We start from the raw sequence: 19425 nt of genomic DNA on the forward strand, positions 1-19425 counted from the left end.
ACCTGGGACTTCTTGGACGTGAGGCATCTTGGACAGCTCTGTGGTGAGGTGCTCAGGCTGGGGAGGAGAAGAAATGTGTAGGGAATGTGTTGGGGGAGGGAGGGGAGGGGAAGGGAGGAGGGGAAGGAGGAGAGAAGAGAAGTTAGCAAGATTTTACTGTATATTAACCAGACACGGAGCAATTACTTATGTTATGTAATCGATTACGATTATGATTACTTCATATTTTCACGATTACGATTACAATCACAATAAAATTAAGTGTAATCAATTACAATTACGATTACATGATGTATTAATCGCGACTACAGGAAGGAGTGAAAGGTGAACTTGCAAATTTCACACATGTACCATGCTGAATATTTAATTGGTTGAATTACTACAGATATTTAGAGCACACACTTGCTGTACGAGAAACTATTAACTAAAACTTTGCTAATGTAATCACAAAAGTAATCACGATTACGATTGTACTTTTATAATGTATTCGATTACGATTACGATTATTTAGAAAAATAAGAGGGTAATCGATTAAGATTACTTGAAAAACTGTAAATGATTGTAATTGATTACAATTACTTGAAAAACTGTAAACGATTGTAATTGATTACAATTACTTGAAAAACTGTAAACGATTGTAATTGATTACAATTACTTGAAAAACTGTAAACGATTGTAATTGATTATAATTACTTGAAAAACTGTAAACAATTGTAATTGATTACGATTACTTGAAAAACTGTAAACAATTGTAATTGATTACGATTACTTGAAAAACTGTAAACAATTGTAATTGATTACGATTACTTGAAAAACTGTAAACAATTGTAATTGATTACGATTACTTGAAAAACTGTAAACGATTGTAACTAATTACGATTACTTGAAAAACTGTAAACGATTGTAACTAATTACGATTACTTGAAAAACTGTAATCGATTGTAACTGATTACGATTACTTGAAAAACTGTACACGATTGTAACTGATTACGATTACTTGAAAAACTGTACACGATTGTAACTGATTACGATTACTTGAAAAACTGTAAACGATTGTAACTGATTACGATTACTTGAAAAACTGTACACGATTGTAATTGATTACGATTACTTGAAAAACTGTAAACGATTGTAACTGATTACGATTACCCCATGTCTGATATGAACATGATTCATAACGCAGCATGACTAAGGTAAAGAGGAAGAGGATATATTAATTAACATGATTCATAACGCAGCATGACTAAGGTAAAGAAGAAGAGGATATATTAATTAACATGATTCATAACGCAGCATGACTAAGGTAAAGAGGAAGAGGATATATTAATTAACATGATTCATAACGCAGCATGACTAAGGAAAAGAAGAGGATATATTAATTAACATGATTCATAACACAGCATGACTAAGGTAAAGAAGAAGAGGATATATTAATTAACATGATTCATAACACAGCATGACTAAGGTAAAGAAGAAGAGGATATATTAATTAACATGATTCATAACACAGCATGACTAAGGAAAAGAAGAGGATATATTAATTAACATGATTCATAACGCAGCATGACTAAGGAAAAGAAGAGGATATATTAATTAACATGATTCATAACGCAGCATGACTAAGGTAAAGAAGAAGAGGATATATTAATTAACATGATTCATAACGCAGCATGACTAAGGTAAAGAAGAAGAGGATATATTAATTAACAGGATTCATAATGCAGCATGACTAAGGTAAAGAGGAAGAAGAAGAAGAAGAACAAGAAGAGGAACAAGACCAGGAGCATTATCCAGGGTCTGTGTAAAGCCTTTCTCTAAGCCCGCCCTGCACGCGGAGTTGTTGGTTGTGACGCCACACGTCTCAGAGCCGGAGGGCTTCCTGGCCCGCCGCTGCCCCTCCATCTCCGGGGCCAGGCTCTGGAGCTTCTTCTCAGCCTACTGGAGGGATCTGAGGGGAGGAAAAAGGAAGTCAATCAAAGTTCTTCCTCACTAAAGATGTCACTTAATATGAACTAAATACTGGCAGCCTCTTTGCTATTTTTTGCCTTCATTAAATTCCTGGAGGGTCTGAGAGGAGGAAAAAGGAGTATGAGTAACAGCAAAGGCACAGCTCTGCCTCACCATAAGATGTCATTTATACCAACTAAAAAAAATGCTGGCAGGTTCCTAACTATTTCTTGACCCTGACATATTTCTGATGCTGGCAGGTTCCTAACTATTTCTTGCCCCTGACATATTTCTGATGCTGGCAGGTTCCTAACTATTTCTTGCCCCTGACATATTTCTGATGCTGGCAGGTTCCTAACTATTTCTTGCCCCTGACATATTTCTGATGCTGGCAGGTTCCTAACTATTTCTTGCCCCTGACATATTTCTGATGCTGGCAGGTTCCTAACTATTTCTTGCCCCTGACATATTTCTGATGCTGGCAGGTTCCTACTATTTCTTGCCCCTGACATATTTCTGATGCTGGCAGGTTCCTACTATTTCTTGCCCCTGACATATTTCTGATGCTGGCAGGTTCCTGCTATTTCTTGCCCCTGACATATTTCTGATGCTGGCAGGTTCCTGCTATTTCTTGCCCCTGACATATTTCTGATGCTGGCAGGTTCCTAACTATTTCTTGCCCCTGACATATTTCTGATGCTGGCAGGTTCCTGCTATTTCTTGCCCCTGACATATTTCTGATGCTGGCAGGTTCCTGCTATTTCTTGCCCTTGACATATTTCTGATGCTGGCAGGTTCCTGCTATTTCTTGCCCCTGACATATTTCTGATGCTGGCAGGTTCCTGCTATTTCTTGCCCCTGACATATTTCTGAAGTGTTCTGAGGGGAGGAAAAAGGTGACAGGAGCACTGGAGAAAGTGAAGCTCTTCCTTACTAAAAGATGTTGATTAATAATAACAAAAAAAAATCATTGGCAGCTTCTATGTTATTTCCTGCCTCTGTTAAATTGGTAGGGAGGAGGAAGAAGGTGGTGTGTGTGTGTGTGTGTGTGTGTGTGTGTGTGTGTGTGTGTGGCTGGAGGGAGGCAGCTATTAGCAAGTTCAGAACAGCAGTGACTATGAAATTAAGGCATAGAAGATAGGAATTAAAGAAGAATGAGTGTGATGGCAGTGACTTAGAGAGGACTGAGTGAAGCAAATGGCAGTCAGGACAAAATGCAGAAATAAGGAAGGACAAGTATTTCAGAGTTTACCAGGGAAAGGGATGGAAAAAAGTGATGATTTTGGTTAACTCAGGCATTAGGAAGTTAAATAGCAGAGGAATGAGCTTGAGCAGAAAGCCTCGGGCACTGCAGAAGGCAGGAAGGAAGCAGCTGTTAGCAAGTTCTGAACAGCAGTGACAATGAAATGAAGGCACAGAAGACAGCACAGGAAGGGAAGAATTTGAGTGTGGTGACAGGGACTTAGGAAGATGATTTAGGACAGATTGTAAATGCTTCATGTGGAAGAGTGCAGCAGCTGAGTATTGTAAAGGATAGGGAAAAGTTGCGTGAAAGGCTGCGTCAAGTTGGCAGATGATGAAGTTAAGGTCCATATTGTCAAACTCCTCACAGACTTGCTCCATCTATTTCAAAAGGCTCTCGCAGAGGTTGTTGGGGTTTCCATGGGCGGTTTCCTGAGCCTGGCGGTAGTTTTGCATGGCTTCTGTGCCTTGAAGGAGACAACACCCAAGACAACCCAGTTACTCTTCCCTGTGGGCTTGGGAAATAGGTGCAGTGGGAGCCTGATACATTTAGGAAGACAGGGACACAGAGATACAGACAAACAGAGATGCAGGGTGGTGCTGCTGATAGTTTGACACGGCTTTTGCACCCTGAACGGAAAAACACCACCCAGGAAAACACGGTTAGCCTTCTCTGTGGCCTTGGGGAATAGTAACAGTGGGAGCCTGATATGCTTAGGACCATAGGCTGACTTACAGCACCTCATTTTGGGTGTTGATGACATAGAATCTCTCTCTCTCTCTCTCTCTCTCTCTCTCTCTCTCTCTCTCTCTCTCTCTCTCTCTCTCTCTCTCTCTCTCTCTCTCTCTCTCTCACACACACACACACACACACACAAACACACAATTACACTGGAGTGAAAAACAGTATGCACATGGAGGAAGAAGAGGAGGAGGAAGAGGAGGTGAAAAATTGATAATATGAACTCCAAAAATATATCATCCATGTAAAAGTTAATCTAAATTCAGCCTTTAAAAATTGTAACAATTCTGCCATACATCAATGCACTCATGTTATATCAAGTGTTCTCTTCACAGTGTCCTCATGATATCAGGCTGTGTGGTGGACCGTCCCTTCATGAGTGGACAATAGTCGTGTGGCAGGCTGGGCCAAGGTGCCAGAAGAAGACATTAAGTTTTTGAGAGATGGGATGAGAAGTTTTCAGGTAACAACTTGAGATAAGGACAGAGCAAGGGTGTTTGCTGTAGAGGAGAGGGCACAGCTGCATGTCACCAAAGAATAAACTTGACAAGGGAATGCTTTGCCTGGGATTCTTACACACTACTGACCCTCACACACCAGCTATTTCTTAAGGCAAAAAGAGAGGTAAAATGCATTCTCAGGAGTGGTTACTAGAGTTCATGGCACAGCAGCCTTATCAAACTACCACCAGGGTCAAAAAACTACCCACGGAAAGGCCCACAACTCCTATAAAAGTCAAATCACATGTGTGTTTGGGCGCTGGAATCTCGAAATAACATGGCCCATTGCTTGCTCAGAATAGATGGCATCACTGTAGACACTCGCCTGCCCTGTGCCATGACGGGCTCGGGCTGATCATCAGGCCCCTAAAGAAAGCCTACCAGCTGTAGGCCAGGATGTAAAATAAATAAATAAATAAATAAATAAATAAATAATTAATAATAATAATAATAATAATAATAATAATAATAATAATAATAATAATAATAATAATAATAACAGTAATAATAATAATAATAATAATAATAATAATAATAATAATAATAATAATAATGATAATAATAATAAAACTAAATAAATAGATCAATTGATAAATCAATAAATAAATTCCAGCAGCTGCGGTGGAGTGCCACGTGTTGAAGCAGTGGGAGCACACGTGGCCCGTCCAGTGGCCCCCGTAGTGGCCCTGGCCGGGGAAGGACGAGCGGGAAGTGATGAACGGCCGCCTGGCTCCCACACCCTGCAGGGCTCTGGCAACAAGTAATGGCCATATTGATAGTAATAATAAACAAGTATTGGTATGTTATAAGAAAGAGGACTGGCGGGCACTCCTGAACTTGGTAGCTGCATGCCTCAACCCCTACCGTCCATAATTTTAAACACTGGCTCATCCCTATGCTGCCCTAATCCCTTATGCAAGAGTCAGCCAGCCAGCATCTTCATTCTTTCATCCCTTTGGCTGGTAAACTCTGAAAGAAAAACAGCCTTCCTTCATCTGTATTTCCTCTTGCCAATGACTTGGGTATATCATTAATACACTGTAACGATACTAAATGCACACCACAAACTTACTGCAAGCCAGTGGTGGGCACCGATCACTTTTTTGCTGTTCCGATCCCCGATCATCCGATCAGTTTTGGGAACTGATCCGATTCCGATCATCCGATCATTTTTTAAGTACTGCTGTTCCGATCACCATTCTGATCATCCGATCACTAAAACTTATTATAATTACTATTATTTTTTAAATAATAATTACAAGAAACACCTATTATAGGCATTCTTTAAGTAATAATTTCCAATAAGTAATAACTTAATTATTTGCAGATAAATATTTTTATTTTTCCTCTTTCTTCTGGTATATAGGACATGGTAAAGAAAAAATGTGATCTTAACGTCTTATTTAATGCATTTATATAAGCCTACTTTTTTATTCAATTTCTGAATGTATGAAAAGGGAATTATGTTCGCTATTTTAACTTTTGTTTGAAGTTGATTTAGATTTTTGACAAACATTTTTCAACTTTATAAATTTTATCATCGATATCTAGGAAATATTTTTTACTATTCTATAATAAAACGAGCGATAGTGATCATTAATCTCCTATCCTCCCTGATTAAATAGCTTTCTGAATAAAAGATATTGGTCCATAAATAAATTAATTACAAGAAAAACATTAGCAATAAGGTTTTGATTATAAGTGAGCCGGTGCTGTGTCATCTGCCGTCCACGTATCCTAAAACGTCCCATCCTGATTAGCGCATGCGCAGAACACGATGTTTACAGACACAGTGTTGATATCGTAGTTTGTCCAGGCAAGATGGCGGCAAGACAGCATGGCAGCTTTTATGGGAAAATGGCCAAATTCAAATATGACATGGACCCCATAATTCAGATAGCCTACCATTAAATGGAGAGAATCTGAGAAACATGACCATCAATCAGAAGAGAGTGTAGGTTATCTCATTTATCACATTTACCGACATACAAGGGGTGTAGGTTATCTCATTTATCACATATACCGACATACAAAGGGTGCAGGTTATCTCATTTATCACATTTACTGACATACAAGGCTTCAGGTTACCTGATTTATCACATTTACTGACATGCAAGGGGTGCAGGTCATCTCATTTATCACATTTACCGACTTATAAGGGGTATAGGTTATCTCATTTATCACATTTACTGACATACAAGGGATTCAGGTTATCTCATTTATCACATTTACCGACTTATAAGGGGTGCAGGTTATCTCATTTATCACATTTACCGACATACAAGGGATTCAGGTTATCTCATTTATCACATTTACTGACATACAAGGGATTCAGGTTATCTCATTTATCACATTTACTGACATACAAGGGGTGCAGGTTATCTCATTTATCACATTTACCGACTTATAAGGGGTGCAGGTTATCTCATTTATCACATTTACCGACATACAAGGGGTGTAGGTTATCTCATTTATCACATTTACCGACATACAAGGGGTGTAGGTTATCTCATTTATCACATTTACCGACATACAAGGGGTGCAGGTTATCTCATTTATCACATTTACCGACTTATAAGGGGTGTAGGTTATCTCATTTATCACATTTACCGACATACAAGGGGTGTAGGTTATCTCATTTATCACATATACCGACATACATCTCATTTATCACATTTACCGACATACAAGGGGTGTAGGTTATCTCATTTATCACATTTACCGACATACAAGGGGTGCAGGTTATCTCATTTATCACATTTACCGACATACAAGGGGTGTAGGTTATCTCATTTATCACATTTACCGACATACAAGGGGTGCAGGTTATCTCATTTATCACATTTACAGACATACAAGGGGTGCAGGTTATCTCATTCATCACATTTACCGACATACAAGGGGTGTAGGTTATCTCATTTATCACATTTACCGACATACAAGGGGTGCAGGTTATCTCATTTATCACATTTACCGACATACAAGGGGTGGAGGTTATCTCATTCATCACATTTACCGACATACAAGGGGTGGAGGTTATCTCATTCATCACATTTACCGACATACAAGGGGTGTAGGTTATCTCATTCATCACATTTACCGACATACAAGGTGAACAGGTTATCTCATTTATCACATTTACCGACATACCTCATTTGCCTCATTTACTGACATACAAAGGGTGCAGGAAGAAACTTTCATATTTCAAGCAATTTTCAAATTAAAAACATACGTCAACATTTACTTTTAAAAAGATTAAAAAAAAACTCAGGTGGGACATATCGCGATAGGCAGTCGACAAAGACACGGTACTGTGTCGCAAATCATCCACCCTTTGTTTGCAAACAAATCCCGAGCATGAGCAGATTGGATGGGGTGTCTTAGGATACGTGGATGGCAGATGACACCACACCGGTTAGGACACGTAGCAATGAGCTTAAGTTGGATAAGTTCAGGTTCAACAAAGACATAGGCAAGAATTGGTTTACCAACAGTGAAGTGGTGGATGAGTGGAACAGACTTAGAAGTCATGTGGTGAGCGCCAACACGATAGATACATTCAAGAAGAGGTTAGATAAGTTCTTGGATGGGAGGGGTATAGGACGTTAGTTTGGTGCCGTGGTCTGGGCGGCTTGTTGCGTTGTCTCACGAGACCTCCTTCCTCCTCCTCCTCCTCTTGTTGCGGGGGCCGGGAGCCCGACGGGTGGGTGGGTGGGGGGTCAAGGGAAGGCAAAGCCCTTCCCCCAGTTAAGAAGGTGGGGGGATCGAGGCGGGGCGAGGCTCCCCCTTTTAGCTTAGGTCTTGTTGGTTTCCCGAAAAGGTACTGACGCTGCCGCCATTAGAGGGTGGTAACACTGCAGCAGAAAATGCATGACGGACAACTGGGGCAGGTCACTCGGTTACTGGAGTGAGCGGAAGCCCACTACTGCAGCCCACTCCACACTCTCATGGCATCGTGTAACAAGTCCCGCCATGCAAATAAAGCGACTTTGCGCTTGCGCGTCTCGTTCGCGATACCTTACCAGAATTAAATAAATTAACGATCAATAATTATCGCTTAATTTTATAAATAAAGACGCTTATTGAAGTAGCTATTTAGCAACGTGTATAAAAATAATTGTAAGAAGTCCGCAGTCACTTGTTGCCATGACAACGCTGACCACTTTCTTTTTGTGATTGGTAATCGGAAGTTAGTTTGTGAAGTTCTGATCTCCACAGTCCGATTACCTTTTACAAAGATGATCCAATCTTTGCATTCCGATCGCCAATTGCTGTTCCGATCAGATCGGAAGATCGGACGATCGGACTGATGATCGGAAGTGCCCAGCTCTGCTGCAAGCACATCACTAATGTACTGTGCCCATACTGAATGCATACCACAAACTTACTGTGAGCATATCCCTCCCTGCACCTAAAACTCTGAGCATCATAGACTTACGCGTTGGTGGCACTCGTCTCTGACAGTCCGTAGAGGTTGTGGAGGTTGTAGTGGAGTCCGATGTAGTGCCTTGCCGACATGCAGACCGTGTGGCAGAAGAGAGAGTCTCTGACCACTGGCGGCAGGAAGGGCGGACGCTCCAAGTTGTTCTGCTGACAGCTGTGGTGACTCCTGGACCAGAGGTTTGAGGGTTCATTCATGTCCTGAGAGTGAGTGAGTGAGTGGAGTGAGTGAGTGGAGTGAGTGAGTGAGTGAGTGGAGTGAGTCAGTGAGTGAGTGAGTGGAGAGAGAGAGAGAGAGAGAGATTTGAAACATTTATTTATAGCTATTAGTTATACAAAATTATATATGTTATATGCATATATATATGGACAGAGCTTTAAGCTGTACAACTAAAGCTAGCCTGTCTAAAGCATAGCTTTTTAGGCAAGACATATAATTTATTTGAAAATTAGTGGCTGTGACAACATTAATAATAATTGTAGAAAAGATGAAATGATTATGATAACTTTACATAATGTTAAAGTAATAGAATCATATATTGAGCATGCGAGATAACACAATAGAATAAACGTGTACATACATACATACATGCACACACACAGACCTATATATACTCATACACACACACACACGCATACACACAAGCATACACATATACATATGCGCACATACACATGCACACATACACGCATACACCCATTCATATACATAAGTAAATTGCACATATGTTGCATTAATTGATTAACATAATATTTTAAAGTACATACACATATGCACATTTATAAGGAAAAAGTGAGTTAGTTAATAGGTCATTATAATATTAGTTTTTGATCGGCTTTTGAATGTGTTGAGGGAAGGAGCTTCTTGAATTTGTGGGGATAGAACTCCAAATTACAGGACCCAAATAAGTAGTTGAATGTTGGAATTTTGAAAGACGATGAACAGGAAAGATCAGATTGTCGCGGTGACGGATACTTAATCATGAGATGGGAGGAGGTCACGCATTTCATTCCTATTTTTGTACATGAGTGTAGCTATTTCCAGTTTAGTTATATCATCCAGTTTTAGAATTTTGGTTTCCTTGAAGAGTGGACTAGTGTGTGCTTAATAGTTGCTGTTAGTAATAATTCTTACAATTTTTTGGAGCTGCAATCTTAGGGGGGTTAAATAGGTGGTGTATGTTGTACACCAAATGGGGTTGCAGTAGGTAATTAGTGAATAAATGTGTGCACAGTATATTGACTTTAATACATTTTGAGGCATGAGATCCTTTACTTGATAAAGTAAAGCAATGTGTCTTGATATTTTCAGTGTAAGGTTATGTATGTGATATTTAAATGATAATGAATCATCATAATCTACACCAAGAAATCTCACTCTATCCATTTTATAAATTATTTCATTATTGATTTTTAAATTAATCAAGTTAGACGCTTTTTTAGTAGTGAATAGCATAAAGCAAGTTTTCTTTGTATTAATTGTAAGTCTGTTACATAGACACCATTGGTATAGTTTTTCGAGTTCATGATTTGCATTTAGTACAAGTTGATCTTGGTTCGGACCTGTTAAGTAGAGTGTCGTGTCATCGGCAAACAATATACTTTTAGCTTTAAAGAAAAGATTTGATATATCATTGATGTATATTAGAAACAAAATTGGGCCTAGAACGCTTCCTTGAGGTACACCAAGTTTTACAGTGGTAGTAGATGATTTTTCGCCGCTAAATACAGTACATTGATGTCTATCTGTTAGGTAATCCTTGAACCAAGAGAGTATTGGGCCTCTGATCCCATAGTGGTACATTTTGTTAATAAGAATGTTATGGTGTACTGTATCAAAGGCTTTAGCAAAATCTATAAATATGGATAAGACATGGAGTTTTTTGTCAATTGCAGAAAGTACATCATTAGAAAATACATTTAAGGCTGTAAAAGTGCTGCAGTTCCACCTAAAACCATACTGAGAAGGGTTTAATATATTCTTAGTTTCAAGATAGTCAAGTAAATAAACCTTCATTAAAGTTTCAAATATTTTAGAGAAAATTGTAAGTTGAGATATTGGTCTATAATTTTTAGGGTCATCATCGGGACCAGACTTGTGGATAGGTGTAATTTTTGCAGTCTTCAACAGAGATGGAAAAGTTCCAGTTGTAACAGATTGATTATAAAGTATAGCCAAAGGGATTGAAATGAAATGAGAGTTTCTTTTAATATAAGAGGGTGATATATCATTAATGCCTGATTTTTTATTGTTTAATGACTTAATTACTGTAGCCAAATCAAAGGTGGTAACAATAGGGCACATCATAGAATTTGGAAAGTTACCTTTAAGATAGTCTTTCGAGTATCTATTGAAGGCTTCGATATATCTGACGGATCACTTAATACTGAATTATTATACTGCAATGACTTGATATTGTTTGCTTTGTATGTATTACCTTTTAATTCATTGACTGTTTGACAAATCTTTTGGTATTTCTGCAAAATTTGTAAATATTTGGAAATAATAGTTCATTTTGGCAACCCTAATATTCTGAGTAAGGTAATTTCTATATTGTTTAAAGGTCTCATAAGAAACTGTTCCAAGTTTATACATTTTAAACAAGTTACATTTATGTTTGATAGATTTAAGTATTCTGCCTGTAAGCCAAGCATTATGAAGTCTTTTGTAGTTACATATTTTGTTTTAATGGGGAAACTTTTATTGTAACATTCATAAACTCTTTCATAGAAAAGATTAAAATTATCATTTGAATTTTCTAGATTTAGTAGTTCCTCCTGGTTTATTTCATGTAGCTCATTGGTAAATAGATTATGATTATTGGTGTTGAAGACAGTGATCAAAGTCCCTCTCTCTCTCCCTCACCTTCCACGGCAGCAGGGTGAGGAGGAGGAGGAGGAGGAGGAGCTCAGTGAGTATGGCCCACCAGGGAACACTTGGGGCTGTGGCCAGGGGTGGCCACATCCGTGCTGTGGACCTGTGGAGGTTACGACAGGTCAGGAAGGGTCAATGTGTGTATGTTTACCTGTGTTTGTATATGGGAAAGGGTTACAATCCTCTACAATACATCTTTAGGGGTGAGAAACTTGCCATATGAGGACAGACCTAAACATTTAAACCTGCATTCTCTAGAAAAGCGAAGGGTGTGAGGAGACTTGACGGAGGTTTACAAATGTATGAAGGGCTTTAATTAATAAGGGGTGTTAATAAGACTTTGGTGGTGTGAGGGCCGGGTAGGACACGTAGCAATGGGTTCAAGTAAGATAAATTCAGGACACAGGAAAGAAATGATTTACTGACAGAGTGGTGGATGAGTGGAACACACCTGGCAGTCATGTGGTGGGTGCCAACACAAGATACATTCAAGAAGAGGTTAGATGAGTTCATGGATAGTGAGGAGCTGCCTTGTATTGGCCTATCAGCCTCTTGCAGACTCCTTATTATCTTGTGTTACGTTATATCTCAAATGCATGAGTAGACTGATGGATGCCTCCTCCTCATCATATGCTAGCCTACTCTTATGGCTTGAAATAACACAAATAATGAATGCCTGACTCAGCGATGGGTTAGCTCAGGCAGGGGTTATGTCCCTCACTGACAGACGGACTGACTAACCGGGACTTCCTTGGGGTCACTGTCGTGCGGTAGAGCGGTGACTCACTGGACCACACGACTGGAGACAATGACGTCCTGATGGGGCACTGGCGGGGCGACGCGGGGCAGCAGAGGACACGGCACAACAGGGCAGGGATGACAGGGAGGATTGAGTTTAGTTATGCACACGGCAGAGGTCAGAGTAAGTGTTCATTGATCCGTTTAATTTGTCAAGCGTAAGACTACCTAAGCCTTTCCTTGGGCATGAAAACAGTATTGCCAGCTCTCCCTCACGAAGAAATGCCAGCTATTACCAGCTCAAAAAACAATGTCAGCTTTTAAACTGTTTTCTGCCTCCCTTACATTCCATAGAGTTCATTTCCATCACTTTTGGTGGTCTTTTTGCTATTACTGACAGGGATAATCAGTGTGTTGGGTGTGGCCATTGACCCACAGCAGAGGTTCATGGGAAGCGTGTAGGGAACAGTGCCTGGCTGACTGACATTGCTGGGACTGATCTCAAGGCCTGGGTCAATATCCTCAGAGAGTTCAGGCCTCACACACCAACAATGGATAAGACTCTCTGGGTACTTCCATGGGTAGTGGTACGAGGCTAATTATAATTTGACAGGGCTTTGGTAGAGGTTGTGTTAGTAGTAATATTTCCATGGGCAGTTTTATGAGCCAAGTGATAGCATGACAAGGCTTTGGTAGAGGTTTTGTTAGTAGTATTTCCATGGGCAGTTTTATGAGCCAAGTGATAGCATGACACGGCTTTGGTAGAGGTTTTGTTAGTAGTATTTCCATGGGCAGTTTGAAGAGCAAAGTGATAGCTTGACAAGGCTTTGGTAGAGGTTGTGTTAGTAGTATTTCCATGGGCAGTTTGAAGAGCAAAGTGATAGTTTGACACGGTTTTGGTAGAGGTTGTGTTAGTAGTATTTCCATGGGCAGTTTGAGGAGCAAAGTGATAGTTTGACAAGGTTTTGGTAGAGGTTGTGTTAGTAGTATTTCCATGGGCAGTTTGAAGAGCAAAGAGATAGTTTGACACGGCTTTGGTAGACTCAAGGATAATTTCCGGTAAACAAGAGAAACTGTTATATAATGTATCAGTCTTTTTAAAATGCATAATGAAAATAGTTACAAATCACCAAGGATGAAGTATAAAATCACTGTTGAACAACTCAGCTGAGTATGTCGGGGATGTGTCTGGAACAAGAGGTTCACAACACACTGCTTGAAACTTGCTTTCCAGAGGAATGTTAAGGATCACTGGATCTCAGAGTGGCATTCAACAGTAAATCATCATGCAGTACTTATGTGACTTATAAGGACAGTTTCTCTTTTCAAAGCTACTTAATAAGGTTACCAAAGCTGTACAGAATAAGTCTTTGTAAATTTAGAACTAATAACCACAGATTACCCATTGTTGTAAGAGGCAGGTTTACCAGAACCCCCAGAGAGGAGTTTTGTGGCAAATGTGGCAACAATAGTCTAGGATTACCCATAGTAAGTAACAATAGTCTAGGATTACCCATAGTAAGTAACAATAGTCTAGGATTACCCATAGTAAGTAACAATAGTCTGGGTAGTGATGCCGGGGTGCAGAGATATAACCAACACCATACCTCTTCTTTGGCTCTGAAAGGATATGATGACCTGACTTGGCAACAGAAAATGGGAGTAAAAACATGAGTAGGAGATTGCGAGCTAAGATAGTGGTGCTGATGAGGCCGAATTAATACCAAGAACTCAATTTCTTTTTTACCTCTGAAATGACATATACGTACCGGGTCAACAGTTAGTGATCCCAGTGGCATGGCGGAGTGTCTTGCAAACACTTTTAGCCATATACACAGCCTCGCCCCCAACCCTTCCTGCAGCTCACCAGATGTCTAATACTCAGTTTTCTTTTATTCTGCCATCTCTGGAAAGAGTTAAGTTGGCTATTGACAATTTGGATAATAACACTAGTATGGGTCCTGATGGCATTCATCCTCTGGTTCTGAAATCTTGTCAATATCATCTGGCTTACCCTTTACACCTTATTTTTACAAAATTATTAAATACTGGACAAGTGCCCTCAGCATGGAAAAGTTCTAACATAGTCCCTATATTTAGGAAAGGTTTGCACTCGGACCCTTTGAATTACCGTCCTGTGAGTCTAACATCTATATGCTGCAAGATGCTTGAAAGAATTATTGTGGAACAACTTAATCTTTACTTGGATAATAATTTAATTTTGTCTGATGCCCAGTTTGGCTTCAGAGCAGGAAGGAGTGTCAAGGATCAGTTACTCTTGACTTATGATGAAATTAGTCAAAAGTGTTGATGCAGGAGGTACAGTTGACCTAATCTTACTTGATTTCTCAAAAGCTTTCGACACAGTTTGCCATTCCATTTTGATCACAAAGCTACATCACTTGGGTATTTCTAGTAACATATTGTCTTGGATTCATAACTTTCTTACCGGCAGGAAAATGTCAGTTGTTGTTGACGGTTAGTACCTGCAAAAGTGTGTTAAGTGGTGTTCTGCAAGGTTCAGTCCTGGGTCTCGTTCTTTTCTTATTTACATTAACCACCTGACGTCATCACTTAGCTGCCAATATAAGATCTTTGCTGATGACTTGAAAATTTATATGAAGGTTCAGAGTAATAATATTTCCTCCACAATCAACTGTATAGCTACTTTCCAGCAAGATATTGATGTACTGAATGGAATGGCAAAATCATGGGGTCTTAACCTCCACCCAGACAAATGTGTGGCTTTGAGATTTGGCAGAGATCTCCCTCCTGCTGGCCTTTTCGACCAGTACTTCATTGGTGATATTCCTATCCCATTTACCACTCTGAGCAGAGATTTAGGGTAATGTTTGATGATAAACTGAAATTTCATGACCATATTCGTTCCGTGGCTTCCAAAGCGGGTGGTGGCTTCCAATTTACTGAAATCAACACTGTGTCATAGAGGCTTGATCCTTGTTTACCTTTGGTACGGGTGTACACTGCTACCTTACTGTACCCACATCTCTCTCATCAGTCGTCTTCTCCAACGAATCCTTTGATAGCCTTTTTGAATTTTGCTTTGACTCTCATTCGACCGGCTTAGTCGCCGCACTACACTACCACCTGTCGTCCTCATCCATGTAGCTATCCAGTCTACTCTTAAAACAGGCTATCTTCCCTGCACTCACTATGTGATTGCTGAGTCTATTCCACTCCCCCACCACTCTATTACTAAACCAATGCTTGCCTATTTCCCTCCTAAATCTATACTTTTTATAATTTAAATCCATTACTGCATGTTCTATCCTGCTGGCTAATTCTCAGTACTTTACTTATATCGCCTTTGTTGTAACCCTTGACCTATTTGAATACTTTTATCAGATCTCCCTGCACTCTCTTGAGACATGTCCCCTTATACATGACCTTGTTCTCTCCCTTTACTCCATTCCATCTAAAAGGAAAACTCTCGAAGTGCACTCCACACTCTCTTTCCCTCTCCTCCATTCCATCTACAGGTAAAACTCTAGAAGTGCACCCACCCACTCTCTCTCTCTCTCTCTCTCTCTCTCTCTCCTCCTCCATGAAGGTCTGTGTACACTTGAGGGCCTGGCAGGCAGAGTGTGGCTGAGGGTGTCACAGGCTGACCTGAGGGTGTGGAGCCTGGCTGGGGCTGGTGTGGGGCCCTGAGTGGAGTCGTGGCCGGAAGTGTTCTGCTGTGTGGGGCGCCGCGCCCTGGCCAGGGTGGGGCTGAGGGTGTGGAGCCTGGCTGGGGCTGGTGTGGGGCCCTGAGTGGAGTCGTGGCAGGAAGTGTTCTGCTGTGTGGGGCGCCGCGCCTGGCCAGGGTGGGGATGAGGGTGTCACAGGCCACGCGGCCAGCCACACACCACTCTGTTTGTTTACATGTAGGGCGGCATAGTCCTGATGGTGATGATGATGTTGTTCCTGCCTTTGTCTTTGCAGCGGCGCCTCCCGAACGATGTTTAGAATATTTACATAGATTTACATAGAAAATCAGACCACACAGACCCCATGGTCCAGACTTGGTGGTCTGTCCTTAAACCTAAGTGATTTTACATTAATCAGAAGACTCCAAAACGTTGCATTTCTACTCTAGTTGATATTACGTTGAAGGAAGTGACGGTCGAGCTTATTTTTGAAGGAGTCAATCGTGTTACACTGGACCACTGATGGTGGAAGCTTATTCCATTCTCGCACTACAACGTTGGTGAAGAAAAATTTGGTGCAGTCTGAATTTACTTGTCTACATCTGAGTTTTACGCCATTGTTCCTCGTGCGCAATGTGTCATCGATCATAAACAATGTTGATCTGTCTACATTCGTGAAACCATTAAGTATTTTAAAACATTCGATCAGTTTTCCTCGGAGGCGACGTTTCTCAAGAGAGAACATGTTAAGGGTAGAAAGCCTTTCTTCGTAGGATTTGTTGCGCAAGGAAGGGATCATTTTCGTTGCCCGACGCTGAACACCTTCTAATTTAGCAATATCTTTTGCATGGTGGGGAGACCAAAACTGTACCGCATATTCCAAGTGGGGTCTGACTAGACTGTTGTAGAGCGGGAGTATTACATCTTTATTCTTGAATACAAAGTTTCTTTTAATGAAGCCCAACATTCTGTTCGCTTTATTTGCTGCATCGATGCATTGCTGTGAGAATTTGAGGTTTGACGCGATTTTGACCCCAAGTCCTTTACGCATTGAACGCTTTTGAGTTAAACGCCGCGCAATTCGTATTCGAACTTCTTATTCCTCGTTCCAACTTGAAGGACCTAGCACTTGTCTACGTTAAAGGGCATCTCCCATCTATCCGACCAAGCTGAAATTTTGTGCAAATCCTCTTGGAGGCTTTGCCTGTCTTCGTCAGTCAGAACCGAGTTACCAATCTTTGTGTCGTCTGCAAATTTACTAATGCGGTTATTGAGTCCAACATCCACGTCGTTGATGTAAATAATGAAGAGCACTGGGCCAAGAACCGAGCCCTGAGGGACGCCACTAGTGACAGGCGCCCACTCTGAGTTAAATCCGTCAATCACTACTCTTTGTTGTCTGTTGCTCAACCAATTCGCGATCCATTGGTTTACTTGACCGTCAATACCTATTTGCTTTAATTTGTAAAGTAATTTATGATGCGGGACTTTATCAAACGCTTTCTGAAATCAAGATAGACTACGTCCAGTGATTTGGTTACGTCATAAACAGTGAAGAGGTCGTTATAAAAGGTTAATAGGTTTGATAGGCAGGATCTTTTGTTTCGGAGGCCATGTTGTGAGTCCCCAATCAATGAGTGGCTTTCAAGGTAACTCACAATTTTGTCTCTAATTATGCCCTCAAGTAGCTTACCTACAACCGAAGTTAGACTAATGGGCCTGTAATTACCTGGTACTTTTTTGTCTCCTTTCTTAAAAATCGGTGTCACGTTAGCCTTTTTCCAATCTGAAGGGACGATGCCTTGTCGCAAGGACATATTGAATACGGTTGTGAGGGAGGAGAGTATTTCGCTCTTTGTTTCTTTCAGCAGAGCTGGATATACTTTGTCAGGTCCAGGACTTTTATTTGTTTTGAGTGATTTGAGGGCTTTAAGGACTTCATCGGGTTTTATTTCAAAGCTAGACAATGCATGCTCGGGATTTACATTAGTACTGGTGTTGGTGGTGGTGGCGGGAGGACTGTTATTATTAAACACCGAGGAAAAGTAATTGTTTAATAGGTTTGCAACGTGTTGGCTATCAGTCACTAGTGCACCGTCGCTGTTTGTTAAAGGTCCAATTCCACTTCTGATCGCCTTTCTGTTGTTTATGTAACTGAAGAAGGATTTCGGATTATTTTTACAGTTGGCTGCAATATTTTCTTCATATCTACGCTTTGCCTGACGCACTAACCTGTTTATTCGTCGCCTGGCATCATTGTAAAGTCTAATGTTTTCGGGCGTGCTTTGCTCTTTCTTTAACCTGTAAGACAATTTTCTCTCCTTGACTGAGTGTTTAATTTCGCTATTAAACCAAGGTGGACTTTTATTAGTGTTAATTCGCTTCTCGCACAAGGGGAAAAATGTGTCCTGCTGAGTGAGTAAGTGATTTTTAAAGCTTAGCCAGGCGTCCTCTACATTGCCGTCATCTGATAGTTGCATATCTATTAGTTTTCGTCGGATTTCCACGAAGTTGGCTCTTTTGAAATTGGGCACCTTTACTTTATTTTCAGTCACCGATGTTTGAGCTCTAATGTCAACGCGCACTAGTTTATGATCGCAGGAACCGAGGTGTTCTCCTACCGTGACATTACTGACTAGGTTATCTTGGGTCGCTATGACAAGGTCAAGTATGTTATTTTGTCGAGTTGGTTCAGAAACCATTTGGCTTAGATAATTTTCCTCTAGAAATTGATCATTCTATGGGACTCACCTTCTGTACCCGACAGTGTCGCCCAGTCGATATGGGGGAGGTTAAAGTCTCCTAGTATCAGTGAGTCGCTGTTATTAAGTGACTGCCTTAAGACGCTGTACATTTCAAGATCGGCATCGAGTGATTGCCTCAGAGGCCTGTAAGTGACAGATATATTTAAATTGACTTTTGCAGTGTTTACTCGCACGCACAAATGTTCAACGTTACTGTTTCTTGGTGTTCTGTCAGTGGGTTGCAAGTAGCTTTTGACAAAAAGGGCGACACCACCCTCTACGGTTTACACGATCATTGTTGAAGAATCTGTAGCCATCTATGTTGTATTCGGAACTTAAATCAATATTAGTGGTGTCGATAAATGTTTCGGTTATAGCAATTACGTCAAAGTTTTCTGTCAGAGCAAGACATCGCAGTTCATCAAACTTGTTTCTTAGGCTACGCGCATTGAAACTAAGGACTCTTAGGTTATCTTGAAGCTTGGTAATAGAGGTGGTGGTACTGGAGGGTTCAATGTTACGAGTCTGTTGCGGTGTATGGTGTCTA

General features: G+C 40.5%; 1 protein-coding gene and 1 long non-coding RNA gene across 2 annotated transcripts; both read right to left on the reverse strand.

The window, feature by feature from the left end:
- Positions 1 to 1655: 1655 nt before the first annotated feature.
- On the reverse strand, positions 1656 to 11844 carry LOC126991167 (lysosomal alpha-glucosidase-like). The gene is made up of 3 exons (XM_050849927.1): positions 11738 to 11844; positions 8870 to 9072; positions 1656 to 1948 (listed from the first exon to the last, which is right to left on the reverse strand). Exons 1-3 carry the CDS (start codon positions 11834 to 11836, stop codon positions 1936 to 1938), a joined length of 315 nt encoding a protein of 104 aa, XP_050705884.1. The 5' UTR covers positions 11837 to 11844; the 3' UTR covers positions 1656 to 1935.
- Positions 11845 to 12485: 641 nt separating this feature from the next.
- LOC126991168 (uncharacterized) lies at positions 12486 to 17138 on the reverse strand. The gene is made up of 3 exons (XR_007745220.1): positions 16115 to 17138; positions 14254 to 14390; positions 12486 to 12573 (listed from the first exon to the last, which is right to left on the reverse strand). It is a non-coding gene; the product is annotated as an uncharacterized LOC126991168 (long non-coding RNA).
- Between the last annotated feature and the right edge of the window lie 2287 nt (positions 17139 to 19425).

Source organism: Eriocheir sinensis, unplaced genomic scaffold, assembly GCF_024679095.1.
Source record: "Eriocheir sinensis breed Jianghai 21 unplaced genomic scaffold, ASM2467909v1 Scaffold249, whole genome shotgun sequence".
NCBI classification, from domain to species: domain Eukaryota; kingdom Metazoa; phylum Arthropoda; class Malacostraca; order Decapoda; family Varunidae; genus Eriocheir; species Eriocheir sinensis.

Bases quoted from the DNA above. Each gene is read 5' to 3' on its own strand.
- LOC126991167 (XM_050849927.1), bottom strand. From the start codon at position 11,836: ATGTGGCCACCCCTGGCCACAGCCCCAAGTGTTCCCTGGTGGGCCATA. The intron at 9,073-11,737 runs GTGAGGGAGAGA...ACTCACTCTCAG, and splicing joins TCACCCTGCTGCCGTGGAAG to GACATGAATGAACCCTCAAA.